This window comes from Wolffia australiana, chromosome 3 (assembly GCF_029677425.1).
Source record: "Wolffia australiana isolate 7733 chromosome 3, ASM2967742v1".
NCBI lineage: Eukaryota > Viridiplantae > Streptophyta > Magnoliopsida > Alismatales > Araceae > Wolffia > Wolffia australiana.
The window spans coordinates 19,363,063-19,379,651 of NC_135837.1; the positions used below are offsets into that span (position 1 = coordinate 19,363,063).

Genomic DNA, 16,589 nt, shown 5'->3' on the forward strand with positions numbered 1-16,589 from the left:
ACATATTAAATTTCTAAGGTATAATAATACATTATGAACTTAATGATTTTTAATGCCCAAAAATAAAAAATAATTGAAGGCATGGACCCACAGTAGGAGCTGACATTGTTGAACCAATGTGGAGGTATTCCAACCAGCCAGTACACCTAGACGGGCCCAGCACACCACCTACTGCGAGGCAGAGTGTGGCCATGAGAGCCCAAGAGGATTTATTTCACACCAACATGAAAAAAAAACATTTTACACTCTTTCAGGAATTTAAATATTCCCGTGTAGGATTCTCGTTTTGATGTTCTATACTAAAATGTTGACCTTGTTAACTAGTAATGTATAAGGTTATCACCTTCTTTTCCATGGTAGAAGATTACACAGTAGGGTTAATGTGTTAAGGGGCATTATGGTATGTCCCCTATTAATGGAGAACATGTAAGGTCTCCCAACATCTTGTTTTTTGATATGCTTACCTAGTCTTTGATGTCGCTTATCCATAGAGGGAGTCACATGCTTGCAAGAGCCATTCTACATCATAGAAGATCCTAGAGCGTAGGTGGCCTTATAACATCGTCATGGAAGCTACATGTATGCTCCTAGATAAATCAATTGGTATCAGAGCTTGTTGTGAGATCGGGTGGAAATTTTAGGGCTTTCTAGTAGTCAATGTTGTTGTTCCAGTGATGACATCCCATTCTAGCATTTTCTCAAATTGGAGGAGACCTCTTGCATGAGTGCATCCCATAAGGGCTCCTGCTTGAGCAAGGTCCAAGAACCCCTAAGGGGTTTGTGTTTTCTGGCAAAGAAAATAAACATAACATTATTGACAAATCAGATTGCACTTCCATGGAGAAGGGATTATTGGGTATTGGAGGCCTTGATCTGGATGAACAACTTAGAATAATTCGCATCGAAATACTTAAACAAAATCGTAATGATATCAACAAAATATTTTAAAAAGTAACCTCGGCATAGATCACATCCGTGACTCCTTTGATCCTTAAGTGAGTCATGTGGAGCTGCTTATGTGTGTAGCTTTTAGAGATCCATCCGATCCTCGGCACATCAAATCTCATACTTCAACTTGAAGAGCTTTGTCAAACCTCCATCATCATTGTTATGCCATCTCGATCACATCAGGAGTGGAGTGGAGCTGTGGGGTGAAGGAAGAAGAAGGGGAAGTCCCTCAAACTTACAACGTCCAAAAGTATATCACACGACGTCCAAAAGACCATTTGTGTGTGACCCGCAGGGCCATGTATCAACCTAGCTAATGACTCCAATGTCCAATAAGCTTTATTGGCCTTCAAAATTAATCAATTATATCATCATATAGATTGATTAATGTTGGAACAATTTAACCCAATGAATAGGTTGAGTCTCCAACATGTGGGTTGCCAACCTACACCTCGTGCTCTATGATAAGCCGAAAAATCACGTAAAATTACGTGGTCGTTGCGCTTTTTAGACTTATGCAATAAATTTATAATTCCCTTAATTACTAAATAAGAATATAGAGCAACCAAGGGGTCGATCCGCAAGGAGGCAACAATTCAGAATTTTCAAACAATTTTTATGAATCAAGTCAAGTAATTTTGAATTTTGCAATATTTAATTCAATTAATATTAAATAATATTCTTAAAATAATCAAAATTAAGTAAAACTTAATTTTGATTTCGGTCAGATAATTCCAGATAAGAATATTATTATTATTTTAAGCTCATAAAAATATAAATTATTAATTTCCCAATTTAATAAAATTTATAATAATTTTCAGAATTAAAATTGGGAATTTAATAATCAAGAAAGTGATTTTTGAATTGGAGTTCAAAATGGATGAATTTTCGGTTCAAATTTTATTTTTGGGTTTTTATATATTAAATTAAATTCCTAAACAATAAAAACCGAAATCTAGAGAGAGAAACAAATCAAATTAACCTAGAGAGAAAGTGAAGAAATTGGGGAAAGCCCCAATTTCGACCCTAAATTAAAAATGTAATGAAGCAAAAATGTCCTAAAATGATTAAGAATTAATTATCAAAAGTCAGATCTCGAATCCAAATCAAAAAGAAGTGCTGATGCATTCAAAACATGAATCTAGGGCATGTACATTTCGCCCATGCCAAGGCGTTTTCGAATCGTTCTAGAAGATGATCAAATATAATTCAGAAACTTACAAATTTGATAAAGAGATCCAGATCTGACGACTTCCAGAATGCCTCCTGTGTCCTTCCTGGCCAATTGCTTGGGGAGAGCCTCCAAAAGTGATTTTCGCCCTTTTCCAGACCTCCATTTAAAGATCCAACCGTCTGGATTGTAGAGGGGGAAAAGATGAACCTACCCTCAAAATTTCAGCCCAATCGGACATGTAGATCTCAAGATATCAAGGTTTTAGTGAGAAAAAATCTGAGCCGTTGGATTTATTTATCTCTCCTCCAATAAGCTTGAAAATGGCGCGTTTTGATTATTTCTCGTTTTCCGCTTTCTCGGATCACGCCCTGACACGTTGTTGTGCGCGTCGTCCGCCCGCAATCATTGGCAAGTGATTTCGTCATTTGAACGGCTAGGAATTCTCCACGTCACCCTGAAATAATAAAAACAAAAGAAAAGGACAAAAGGTCTTTTTAAAAAATATATATATATATTTTTATTCTCTTAGCCGTAATCTTTGACCATTCTTCTCTCTTTTATTTTAAATTATAAGCCGCTATTCTTCTCTCTCTTCTCTCTTTAAATATTTTAAATCATAGCCACTTATTTTGACTATTCTTCTCTCTCTCTTCTCTCTTTTATATATTTTAAATCATAGCCGCTTATGTTGACTATTCTTCTCTCTCTCTTCTCTCTATTTATTATATAATAATAACCACTCATTCTCTCTCTCTCTTTATTCTTATTTAAATAAATATATCCATTTATTCGCCCGGGCGAATGACGTGGATACTCCTTAGTAAATATTTAAATATATTATAAATGCCAAATAAATAATATATGTGTTATTTAAATATGTAAAAATCATTTCTTGGCTATATAATGGTCAAAAAATTATATACAAATATGGAAAATTCCAGAAAAATCATGGAAACACTTACCAACCTTTAGCCAAGTATTTAAAACCCTGTAAAAAATATTTCTTCACTGAAATGAAGTTAAATTCCATAAAAAATTATAAAAAATCAGAATTAATAATAAAATGAAAGGTTAAATGATCTATCTTTATTTTAATATGATAACATGGAAATATAGTCATTAAAACACATAAATATAATATAAAATTCATTAATTAATCTTGTTAATTTGCAAGTTATCACTCTAGAAGATAGAAAAGAGTGTGTATCAACTCACTCATGGAACATGTCCATCATTGGTTACCGAGTACGTACAGTCCATCATCCACTTAACACTCTTATGATGACTTAGGGTATGGTCAACTATCAAACCCTAGTTGGTCATCAGATAGTACTAATGCCTTTAAAAATCATCAGGAAATTCTTCTCTGATATTTTCCCAACATAGTTGGCCAGGAAGGGCGCTTCTGCTGCTTCTAAGGTCAAAATGGATGATTTTGTGGATTTATTTTGCACTTTATTTTTTGGCTATTTGATAGAGAGCATCAAGACGACGCCAACGAGTCATCAGCGGAGCCATCATCGTCGTCATCAGCATCACCACCGGTCCGAGTCTAGCCCGACCGGCACACCAAAGCGACCGTGAAGACGCCCGGGTTTAAATACCTCGGAGAGAGCACATCAGCAAGCGCATCGTTATGTTTTGCATCTTCATCAGTATCAGTTTTCGTCGTCATTTTCATTTTTCACGTCATTTCATTTCTTATGTCATTTAGTTGTGTTTTAAAAGGGAGGATCCCTTATTGAACTCCCCTTGTTGGACCCTTTGTAAGGGGCCCATCATGGCCCTATATAAGGCCATGATGGCCCCCACGTTCTCTTTTAGATCTGGATTTCATTTTGTGGCAGTTACCATTTGTCGTTCAGATCTCACCATGAGAAGAAAGGAGGAAGAAGAAGGAAAGGAGGAGGAAGAAGGAAAGGAGGAGAAGAGGAAAGAGGAAAGGTCAAACACTCTCTTCCTATGCACCCAACGTCGCCAGTGCCATCTAGTGTGTACGCGTCGTGAAGTCGTACTGCTGGACCAGGCGGACCTCTGCGCGTTCGAACAAACCATTCATGGTCGTGTGCGGGAATCAAATACACTCGACGTGGTTCAATGCTGAATCATCTACGTCGCAACCCCGCCAAGTCTCACGATCGGACAACACGAATGGATTCACGACCGACCGGAACTCTCCTGCGCCTTGACCGTCTGCCTGTCTGCAACCGTTTGTGGAACCACTTTGTGCACACCCGTGTTTACCCAGTAACAGCCAGGATCCCTCGGCAGCCCTGTTTGCCAGTGGGAACACTGACTAGGGTCTTGTTGGTGCACCCTCGAGAGTTGACCGTGGGTTGCTAGCTCTACTTCCACCGCTATATAATGTGACCCCCCCTTGTTGGCGTTGTTGCTTAGTCAAAGCGTGTGTTCATGAAGCCGCATAGCCGCATGCCGTCAACCTGAATCCGGAGACGCATTCCTTGCCCGTTCTTCACCACCAGTAGTCAACGTCGTACGGATATCGTTCGGAGTCATCGCTCAGACGCGGCTGTCGCCTCTCTAATCGTGTCTTGGCGTTTGCTCCAAGGCCCACCGACCTACTGTAATACATCCTTTGTAACACTGTGTTGGGGAGCTTCTGTCGCCACTCGCTGCTGCCACCTGGTCCCTTCCCTGTCAATCCATCGCAAGAGCACGCCTGCTGGACTCAGCCAGTTCCTTGAGCCCTCTTGCCGCCATTGCTCACTCTTCAACTTCGACCTCATTATCTTGTTCCTACGCCGCGTCACAACTGCTGGTCGAGGTTTATCATGCTACCTTCCGACATGCCTTTACCACGCCTACCCACCTCGGCCCTTGCCCGGACAAAGACGCCGATGACGATCGATATCGCCTACAAGGTACATCGTTCATCTTGCTCGTCAGTTATATTGCGTCTTCTTGTATATTTTCGGCTGCACTCTACCGCGCTCGGGTTAGATTAGGTGAGAGAGAGTTAATTTTGAGAAAACTACTTGCGAGCGTCTTCCTAGGTACGGGCCGAGCCCGTCCGTTATGTGCGAGCCCCTCCGGAATTCTTCCGTTCGCTCTGACAAGGGTCAAAGGGTCACCGTCACCGTCACCGGTCGCCCATTCCGGAGCTCAGAGTTTGGCGAATCCCATGAGTCGGGTCTTGCACGTACATCCGCCTAGGTTCATTTGCATCACGTAGTTACATTCACTTAGTGAATTTACCCGTCGGACACGACTTCGATGACGTCCGACATCACTATTCAATTTTCTTATTGATTGTTGCAAAAATACCAATGTGTGGGCGAAATAGTCGTGCCCTCAAAAGGATTTTTATAGTTGATATCACTTCTATGCATTCAAAGTCAAGATCCAAAAAATAAAAACTTATCACCAATGTTTATCATCTCAATAACCACCTTCAATTCATTGATACGTATATCATGAAATTTCCCCCAATATCTATCTATTTTCTGTTTCTAGTGTTGGACTTTTATTATTTTAGAATTCGATTTTATAGGTAGCCTATATCTTTATAAAATTTCACAATTAAAATATTGATCTTTGTCTTCAATTTAATTTTTTTTTCTTCTTTTGATTCTTCAATAAATTCTGTAAAAGTTATCAATATAATATCATTGAATGTTGCTGCTTGATTTCAGTTTTATCTAAAGATGTAGTCATATATTTCAGTCCTAAATTTTTCATGACAGAAGATTGAAATATACTTACCTTAAATAACATAAGATTTATTTTCAAAATCATTTACGTAATCCCTTATCTGTACCTTTTCTATAGTGTATTCAATAAAAACAAAATTTAAACTCAGATTTTTTATATAAAGTTGCATACAGGTGAATGTAACCCTTCACATAGTACCGCATCCTCCACACCTTCACATCGTCCAGATACGAGAGACCATGTCCCCCCTACCTTGGTTGAACCAGGCCCCCCCCAAGGCCACTACTAACGGCATAGAATCACTCCCGACTATGACTTGGGCAGCGAGGGTGGTGGGCGTCACACGTACACCGCCCACTACCTCACTCCCAAAGCCTACTCTTCCCCCTCTTTATGATAACTCGATCCCCCCTAGGGGTTATATTGACACAGAGGGTGTTCGCTTGGTTACCTTCTCCAAGGAGGAGGTAACACGTATGGCAGCGCCGTTTGCCTACACGCTGATAGGGCGGTTTGCGATGAAGCGGCCGCTTATCGATGACATCACGAGAGTATACGCAGCACCTGACAACTTCCTTGGATCGGTGGTCATTGGAGCACGGAATCACCGGAGTGTACTCATTCGCTTCGAGCTGGAGGATGACTTTCGACAGGCCTGGAGCCGTACGACATGGACGATCAAGGACTCCACGATGCATACCTTTCGCTGGGTGGCCGAGCAGTCAGGGAACTCACGTGATGTTTTTCCCCATTCCGTCCCGGTGTGGATAGGCTTTCCTGGCCTGCGACCACATTTGTTTACACCCGCGGCATTAGAATCTCTAGCTAGTACAGTCGGCACTTTCATACGAGCGGACAAAGATGTCCAAATATTTAGCCATCCTGGCTATGCACGAGTTTGTGTAGAGATAGACCTACTCGCCCCTCTCCACCGCATGATACTCATCCAGAATGGAGATGAGCTGATCCGTCAGACTGTGGTGTACGAAAACCTCTTGAGGTTTTGCACACACTGCACTGTCCTAGGACATACCCTCCATACATATCGCCAAAAGGCGACGCAGACTGCCCCCACGGAGGAGGAATATCTCCCGCCCTTGGCTTACGATGATTACATTGCAGCCACTATCTCCGACACCCAAGGGCGACACGTGAAACCGCCCCTCGGTTCCCGACCTGTGGTTACATCGGTGCAGCCCACCATTGCACCACCTCCGCCCCCACGACCCAGTGGGCCTACCAAGCCCCTAGTGGCTAAGCCTGCCCCCGCTACTTCCCAGTGGGTGAGGAAGGGTGCTGAGAAGCGCCCCAAATCCCCACCACGCACTAGAGTTCCCGCCTCTCGCAAGGGTAAGGAGGTCAGCGAGGACATTCGTATCTCGAACTCTTTCGTCCTACTGATGGTCCCCGATGCCCCCGAGGCTAGCATCACCTCTTCCCCCACCAGATCTACCACCCCTCCTCGATCACCTGCCCCGCTCCCCACGCCTTCTTCTGCCACACCTATCTCCTAGCTATCCTCCCCGTCACCACATCCCTCCTACACTCCCACACACAACCCCTCTTCTTCGTCCCACCTTGCTCCCGCATCCATCCCCACGCCCCCCTACATCACCCCCCGCACCCATCCCCACCACCCCTCCCGCACCCGCTCCTGCCCCCTCCCCTCCCGCACCCGCTCCCGCCCCCTCCCCTCCCGCACCCACTCCCGCTATCCCCACCGCCGCCCCCGCACCCGCTCCCGCCCTCACCATCCGCACCCGCCCCACCCCTCCTCACCCCTCCACCCTTCACGTCCTTCCCTCGCCCCCACACCCGCCCTCCACCCATTGTATATTCCTTCTGAACAAGTGGAGTGCTTGACAAACTGTCAAGCCCCTTTCACTAGCTCGGAGGACAGTGCTAGCAGTACTAGCGGTTGGGATTCCACCGGCGCGAAGGATGATATCTCCGTCTCCGAGGACTCGGATGTGGATACCCCTCCTGGCTCGAGACGCCGTTCACATGCATCACCCCCACCTTCACGCCGCACGTACTACACCCGATCTCGGGTGCGTCACGCGAGCCGATAGACTTTTGATTCTAAGTCTTGTTTGGAACTATAGAGGGATAGGTAACCCTCTCACCCAAACCCATCTACTTACCCTTATTACTAGGCATAGATTAGGCATCGTGGGGCTACTCGAGCCGATGCTTACATCGGATCAGTCCCCAACCATCGCGAGGAAACTTGGGATGGATCATGCTTACTGCCATCCATCAAATAAACTCTGGCTTCTTTGGAAGCGAGATTATTCGATCGCACTCTTGGCCGAAGGAACACAATACGTCACCTTTGACATGCTGTGCTCCCCAAAGCCTTATCTACTTACCATTGTGTATGGTCCGCATAGACAAACTGAGCAGGAGGCCCTCTGGGAAGAACTCGCCCACCACATTCACTCTCACTCACAGCTAGTTGAACTCCCTTGGTTTATAGCCGGAGATTTCAACTGCATACGGGACATTAGCGAGCGCAAAGGGGGCCGCCCACCTCGGCTACGCTCTATGCAAGCCTTCAATGATTTTATTCACATCACTTCGTTAGTGGAACCACCTACCACCGGGGAGAAGTGGACTTGGTGCAATGAACGCCAAGCGGATGCGCGTATATACAAACGGCTTGACCGCTGTTTCACTAATAGCTCCGCATTGATGCAGTGCACTCTCACGGTAGAGCTCCTTTCGAGACTTTACTCGGACCACACACCAATTCTCCTCCTCCCAGATTTGAGCCATCGGATCCACCGCCCCCCATTCTGCTTCAAAACCATGTGGTTGGAGCATAGTGATTTCCATAGATATGTACGTAGTCATTGGTACGGTTCCATTTCTACCTCACCTATGGAAAACTTTAGTTACCGTCTACGCAACCTCAAGTTCCACCTCAAATGGTGGAACCGCCATGTCTTTGGAGACGTCCATTCCCCGGTAGAGGAGCTTAAACGGAAATTGGTTGATGTCGACCGTCACCTACAGAAGTGCTGGACAGATGACATGGGGGAGCGACCGCTACGACTTAGAGAGTAGCTGGAGGATGCTATGCGACGACATGAGATTTTTTATCTCCAAAAATTGCGTATCCAATGGCTGCGAGAGGGTGATAGGAACACACATTTCTTTCACGCCTCGATCCGTCACAGAGCCCACCCGAACTATACGACCCTCCTCGAGACGCATGGACAGGACCCTATCCAGCTAGCAGGTGCAGGCGTGGAGTACTATCACTCCCTCCTCTCCTCGCAGCCCACTGTTATGAGCGAGGATATTCTCACCTCCATCCCCCCTTAGTGACCAACCAAGAAAATGCACTTTTGCTAGCTACCCCGACGCGCACGGAGATCAAAGAGGTAGTGTTCTCCTTGGGTCGTAACAAAGCCCCAGGACCCGATGGCTTCACTGTCGAATTCTATACGACGTGCTGGGATGTGGTAGGCACCGACTTGGTCCTAACTATCAAGGAAGCGTTCCAACGTAAAGTCTTCGCAAAGAGTTGGAAATCCACTTTTTTGGCGCTTATTCCGAAAGTGGACACCCCCACTTCCTTCCGTGACTTTCGTCCGATCAGTCTTTGTAATGTATGTTATAAAGTTGCATCAAATATCATTACAAACCGACTTGGACGCTTCCTTGATAGACTTATCTCGCCAGAACAGTGTGGCTTTGTCAAGGGTCGACAGATCCATGACAGCATCACACTAGTACATGAGCTAGCCCAGTCAATAGACACTCATATTCCGGGCTCTAACGTCATCATCAAGCTTGATATGGAGAAAGCCTTTGATCGAGTTGAGTGGAACTTCCTCCTCGAAGTATTGCACCGCTTCAGATTCATGGATGCGTTCATCGAACTGGTCGATGCTTGCATCAGGGAGAATCACTTATCCCTCTTGATGGATGGAAATTCCACCGGCTTTTTCACGGATACGCGGGGACTCAGGCAGGGTGACCCTATCTCACCCTCCCTCTTTATATTGATGGAGGAGGTCTTTAGCCGATCGCTCACACGGGCGATCAACCAAGGCCTCATCCAACCGTACTTTACGAAGAGGGGTTGCCCGATCATCTCTCACTCCTTATTTGCTGATGATGCCATCATGTTCCTTAATGGATCTAAAAAATCCATCAAGGAATTTATGAGTGTCCTTACAGCGTACGAGCAAGCATCCGGCCAACTCGTCAACGCTTCAAAGAGCAGCTTTATTGTGAGCCCGTCCACCACTTTGAGGTGCTCTGGGATCATTTAGCACTCCACACGATACTCACGAGGACAGCTTCCATTCGACTACCTTGGATGCCCTATCTTCCTTGGGCCTGCTCGTCATCATTATTTTGATGTCGTGCTAGGCAAGCTAAGGAAGAAACTGGAGGGATGGAAACTACGTTTCCTCTCCCCTGGAGGCCACATCCAACTAATCCGACATGTCCTCATGAGTATCTCGCTACACACTTTGGCGGTCCACTCACTATCACTTACGGTTCTTCCCTCTATCGAACGCCTATGTGCACGCTTCCAATGGTCTGGTCATTTTGAGGGGGAGCGACGTCACCATTGGGTTTCTTGGGGGAAAGTATGTCGGCCGACGCCCGAAGGGGGTCTAGGTATCAGACGCCTCTCGGATGTCCAAGACATGCTTCAAAAGAAACTGGTATGGCGTATGCGTACCACCCACTCCCCATTGGGGAGTTTCATCTTAGCTAAATACAAAGAATGGGCCCGACGCGAGCTTGATATTCGGGGCACCAAGCGATGGCAGACATGGCAGCGCCACTGGCTTGAGATGAGTCACGTGACCCGTTGGCACATCGGCCGAGGCGACATTAGCGCTTGGTACGACACCTGGCATGCTGATGCGGCGCTCGCTTCTCATCCTCAGTTCGTACCACACCGTGTGCGCCTCACAGTGGCCCAGTTGCTTAGAAGCAACACACCACACCTATGGGAGCAGCACGGCCTTCCCTTGGCCACTTTATCCGAGGTCCAGACTACCCCTCTTGACCTTAGTCCTGATTGTGCCATCTGGACACTCACACCCCATGGAGCATACACGTGTCGTTCCTCGTGGGAGCATTTCCGTGTGAAATCTCCCCCACAGCACTGGGGTCAGTGCATTTGGCATCCGGCGATCCATACACGTGTCTCCTTTTTCCTTTGGAGACTCCTCCACCGAGGCCTCCCGACTGACGACCGAGTGGCTCGGATAGGCTGTTCTCTTAGTTCGCATTGCCACTGCTGCCCCACTCTCCCGCACACAGAGACGATAGATCATCTTTTCTTCCATAGCGAGACGGCAGTGGACTGCTGGCGTCTCATCACCGACTGTCTTCGTCCTTTGACACCGTTTGAGTGTTTCGGCAAGTTTATCCTCACGCCGACTCGCTCTGCACGGAGCCCCATCCTCCCCATCACCATAGCTTATCTTCTATGGGAGATTTGGAAAGGGCAAAATTCGTCTCATTTTGCAGGTACACCTATGCGAGCTGTGGACATCAGGCGTCGAGTTCAGCTGTGGCTTCGACGCATTCAGCCTCTCCTCACACCGTGAGACAGCCGATCGCCACTTGCATGCAACCTCCTCCGCTCTATTGGCATCCCGGTGACCCCCCTCGCCACCCGCATCCAGTATCGAGTAGTTTATTGGCTCCCACCGCCAGTAGGCTTTCTCAAATTGAATGTGGATGGTGAGGCGAAAGGGAACCCAGGGCCAGTAGGGGGCGGAGGCGTCCATGCGATCACACAGGGAGCCTCCTTCTTGCCTTCTCTTCTTTTTATGGCGTACAAACTAATACAGTAGCCGAGGCTATGGCGATACGTGATGGTCTCCTCCTCTATGAGGAACGGAACCTTCATAATATCATCGTGGAATCGGACTCACAGATATTAGTTGATATGTTTCGTACAGGCACATGCTCCCAGTGGCGATTACGTCGAGCATGGAACGACATCATGCGGTGTCGCTCGCGTATTGCGTGCTTTCGTCATTAGCAGAGAGAGGGAAACCAGACAGCTGATGCCCTCGCCAACCATGCGGTACACGCTCGCACCCACTCCACTCTTTTCTATTATTGGCAGGAGCTTCCGCCCATGGCCCGAGGATGTCATCGGCTCGATCGTCTTGGCTTGCCTTCCCTCTGCACACGCCGCCTCCTCGTGACGCCAGGCCCGCGGGATTGGAGGATAGCCTGGAGCGCTGGCGTACGAGGCGTGGACTACGCCCGCCTCGACTAGAGTGTCACTCCGCCCACTCCGAGCACACATGACGACAACGAAGAACCACCCCGACTAGAGCGCCACCAAGCGCTACAATGACCTCATGGAATCGCTCCAGAGAACAGACGACGAACACACTTCCTCGAGCGTCCGCGAGGTATCACTCATGTATCTTTTCTTTTCCCTAACTATGGGCGTGGACGAGTGGGATCCGAGTGTAATTGGGATATATATACTCGATCCACGCCCACAAACATTGAAAAACACTACACTTTATAAATAAAAACCCCCTGGGTGGCATCTAGGGCACGGCTGGATCGGACTATGGGCACAACCCTAGGGTTGGACGTACCCGGCACCGTGATTTTTCCCAAAAAAAAAAAGAATGTAACCCTTTCTTATTATAGATTTCATCTATTTTCATTAAGGAAAACATATGTTTTATTGAATAACTTGAATGTCAACTACACAATTAAATGCACATTTAATCACATAAATTTTAGGGTTGTCAATGTTCATCCAAGAAGGGATGACAATGATCAGCACACATAAAAACTAAGGAATGGTAAAAGGATGAAAAACACAAAAATGGTCACTCTTATTTATAAAAATAATGAATTGTTGATCAAATAGGAAAGCTTTTGGCATTATTCATCCCATGATATTCAAACAGAAAATAAATAAATTGAGAAGATGTAGATGAGAAACAAAGAGTGTGATAAGAAGGGGGAATGTTTTGTCTCGTTAATGAATGATATCAAAAAAGGGAGACGAGCAAAAAATAGGAGTAAATCATATCATAAGTAATTTGGGATAATAGGAAAGTGATGGTTTCATGTGTGCACTTTAAACAAGGGGTGAAATGTTGTAAGGTAAGATAGGAAAAATAGATAAAGATGATATATGCTCAAGGGTATATGACCTTCCTAAGTTGGGGTAATAATTTTACTCAAGTTTATGAAATTTTTACCTCCCAACTTAAATTGATGCATAGATTTTGAAAATAATGTATTTATTTATTGAATAACTCCTAATATTTCACACACATGGAAGTCTGTGCATAATAAATGAGATAATTCAAAATAACATGAAATGTAAACCAAACTGGTAGCTATTCTTGTTCATGAATCATGCCCTTGTTTCTGTTGTTGCACTGGCTTCATAGAGATTTTCTCGTGCCTAGAAATCACTTTTATAATTTCCAGTCCTTTTTGCATTAGAGTAAGCACCATAAAAATCTCTAAGAATAGCATTCGTCTTTTTGTTTGAATTTAACTCTATAAATATTTTTCATAATATTTTTCAAATTATATGTTTCTCTTTCCAATATTACATAAAATTAGGGTAATATTTTTAATCATTTTTTTATTCTGATCAAACCTAAATTCTGTAAATTCCAAAAAACTCATTGATAGTAAAACAAATTGTATTAATATAAAATACTCATAATATATTTTAGTTTTAATTGTATATATTGAAATTGGTTTCGGCATTATTTGACATCTCCACAATTTTTGTATGAAGAATTTATTTGCTATAATTTTGTCACATTATAAGTTGACTTGGGTAACACTTTTGACTAATTTTCATATATTTTCAAAATCACATTCACAAAAATATTAGCACAATTATTTTTAGTTTATTTAGGAGGAATTATAGATAACATTATCGGTAAAATCATTTTGGAATAAATTTATTTTAATATGAGGCCTATTTTAAATATAATATAAGCTCCATTTATTTTAATGACAACAGCTGTACCATCATGATATGAATTTTTTCAAAAAAAAAAAAATTAGTTAGTTAATAAAATAATACCTTAAAAAAGTAAAAATGTAAATTGAAGAAATAGTTTTATATAGATTCTCTAGATAATAAAATAATATTGTAAATGTAACATTGCTTAGGAATAGAGTTATACTAAAGAATATTTGGGGTGTCAAAAAATTATATATTTTTATTTTAAAGTGATCTTTATTATGCAGATAAAAAGGTTTAATAATTAATCAATATTAGTAATATCATCATATTACTGTCATGAAATTATTCCAATAAAATTGAATTTGCATTTACTATCTCATCGGAGATAATATATTAAGAGAATATAGTTAAACATGTGAAAATAAGTGAAAACGTTGAGGTGATTCAATAAAACATTTAAAAAACCAATTATACTATAAAAATAAAGATAAAAATGGGCATCAAGAGATAACACTCAATGGATAATGAAATTACCAAAAGTCAAAAGAATTTTAATGAAGTTTTTGAAAAAAAATTTATAAATATTGAAAATTTTATGATTAATTGGTTTATCTAAATTTTCACATCAGAATAGTAAACAATAAAAGGCAGGAAAACTAAAGTTTTTTTGCTACTGTTAAAAGCTTTTTAACTCAAGAGCTTTTGAAAAAATTATACTTGTAATTCAACATAAAATGAAATAGTCATCAGGGAGGAAATCAACTTATGTCATCAATAACATTGATGAAATTATTCTCAAAATTTAAGGAACCGTTTAAAAAAATTGGTTAGGTTAAGGAACCGTTTTAAAAAAATTGGTTACTTTCTAATGTAAAATTAAATTTAAGATTTGATGTAATTCTAAGAAAATATTTAAAAAACACGCTAGATTTTTCGAAAAAAAAATTGCTACAAAAAAGGATAAACTTCTAAGGAAGTGAAAATGATCAATACATTAAGAAGTCACCGATAGCTGTAAACATTTTTAGGATTGTGGAAATGTAGCAACACCTTAAAAGAAGGGTGAGAGGGTAACTGAAATGACAAGCGGAAATGGCAACATAGTGGCTCCAGGTGGAGTGATTGGGGACTTACTAATGTCTGATGGATTGGTGATCAGATATTGTGACCAATTTGCAATCACCTTAGCCATCAGTGATATGACATGTAATTGAATTATGCCCCCTCTATAACCCAAACAATCTGATCATCAATTATATCATGTGGTATGTGATCAGATTATGATCGTGGGAGCCAAATCAATAAAATTTATAGATTGCAAAACATCTGGTCGAGATGAAATCAATCAGGTGAAATCTATCTACCCTAATTATGGAGCCTAGTAAGGCTACATATTTCATCTTCTATTGATAGTTCCAATAGCTTCAGCTCATGAATAGGTTAATATGAAAGTATCATTACTCAAATAATAACTTATGTGTGCACATGTATTAAGGTTTAGGGTCATTTGCAAACACATATATTTACATGACACATTTCTCCAACGAGGCCAATGTAAAGATCAAAACTAAATCCACTTGTATATCATGTTATGATTTAATTATATGTTGTCATGTTATTATGTTAAAATTATTCCTAGAAATTAAAAGGTTTGTCTAGCTTAAAAATTCAACTTTCACATCGGGAGAAAAAACAAGATGTTTTGCTTCTTATTTAGTGATTTTTAAAATACATTTTACCATTAAAAGTAGAACTGGGAGACTTGAATTATCCTTGTGGGCAGTTCGGCAATGTGGCTTGGTTATCCTTCTATGCAGTAATTGTGTTAAGAACACACAAGCCTTTCTTAAAAATTGAGTAATTGATAAATTTTATGTTTCATAACCCATGTTCTAGACGTCTTATTCAAATTTCTATTCCTGAAAATAATGGGACAATACAAGAGAAATAAAAAAATATAGTAGTAAAGAAAATTGGATCCAGAGTATGTGGATCCAAAATGTAGTGGAATATTAGTCATTGATCAAATAATAACCCCCAACTCTTATGAAACCTAGGTATGTCACTTAACGTGGCATTTCAAATCTTGGACCACTTTCAGTAAATTGAGTTCTGCCACTTGTTCACTTTCTTGCACTTGAAGCCAAATAAAGAAGCGATTCTTCCGGGACCTTTGTAATTTGATGTGAAGAAAGACCAGATATGACAGAATACTAATGTTTTTACTCAAGAAACATGTTTGTGTTCATCATATATCAGTGTAGCTCCATCATTGGGACTCCACGTCTGGTGTCTATCATTGTGTTCATCACATGTTTGTGTTCACACGTGTTCTCAAACAATGCAGAAAAAAAACATAAATTTCATTTTTACTTTTTTCATGAGCAGGTCAAAGCCAAGCTCAAACAATAATTGCATTGAAAACAGTTTCTTGGTTCTACGTTGTATAAGGATTGTAAGACTTGCAGAGAGATGAGAGCGAGAGGAGAGAGATGAGAGGAGAGAATAGAGAGAGAGAGAGAGAGAGAGAGGGAGGGAGGGAGAAGAAACGAGAGAAGAGGAGAGAGAGGGGGAAGAAGAAACAAGAGAAGATGAGAGAGAGGGAGAGGGGAAAGAAAGAGAAAAAATGAGAGAGAAGCTAGAGAAAAGAGAGAGAAAGAGAAAAATGAGAGAAGGTAAAGAAGAGAGAGAAGCAAGAGGAGAGAGAGAGAGAGAGAGAGAGAAGCTAGAGATAAGAGAGAGAGAGGGAAGCTAGAGAAAAGAAAGAGACAAAGAGAGAGAGAAGCTAGAGATAAGAGAGAGAGGGAAGCTAGAGAAAAGAAAGAGAGAAAGAGAGAGAGAAGC

General features: G+C 42.4%; 1 protein-coding gene and 1 long non-coding RNA gene across 2 annotated transcripts; one reads left to right on the forward strand and one right to left on the reverse strand.

The window, feature by feature from the left end:
• Positions 1-380: 380 nt before the first annotated feature.
• Positions 381-2,352, reverse strand: LOC144700427 (uncharacterized). Its single transcript, XR_013580756.1, has 3 exons — positions 2,170-2,352; positions 957-1,144; positions 381-787 (listed from the first exon to the last, which is right to left on the reverse strand). It is a non-coding gene; the product is annotated as an uncharacterized LOC144700427 (long non-coding RNA).
• Positions 2,353-9,223: 6,871 nt separating this feature from the next.
• On the forward strand, positions 9,224-16,157 carry LOC144701436 (uncharacterized). Its single transcript, XM_078573244.1, has 4 exons — positions 9,224-9,251; positions 9,362-9,474; positions 9,727-9,819; positions 16,134-16,157. The coding sequence occupies exons 1-4, from the start codon at positions 9,224-9,226 to the stop codon at positions 16,155-16,157; spliced, it is 258 nt and encodes an 85-aa protein (XP_078429370.1).
• The last annotated feature ends 432 nt before the right edge of the window (positions 16,158-16,589 follow it).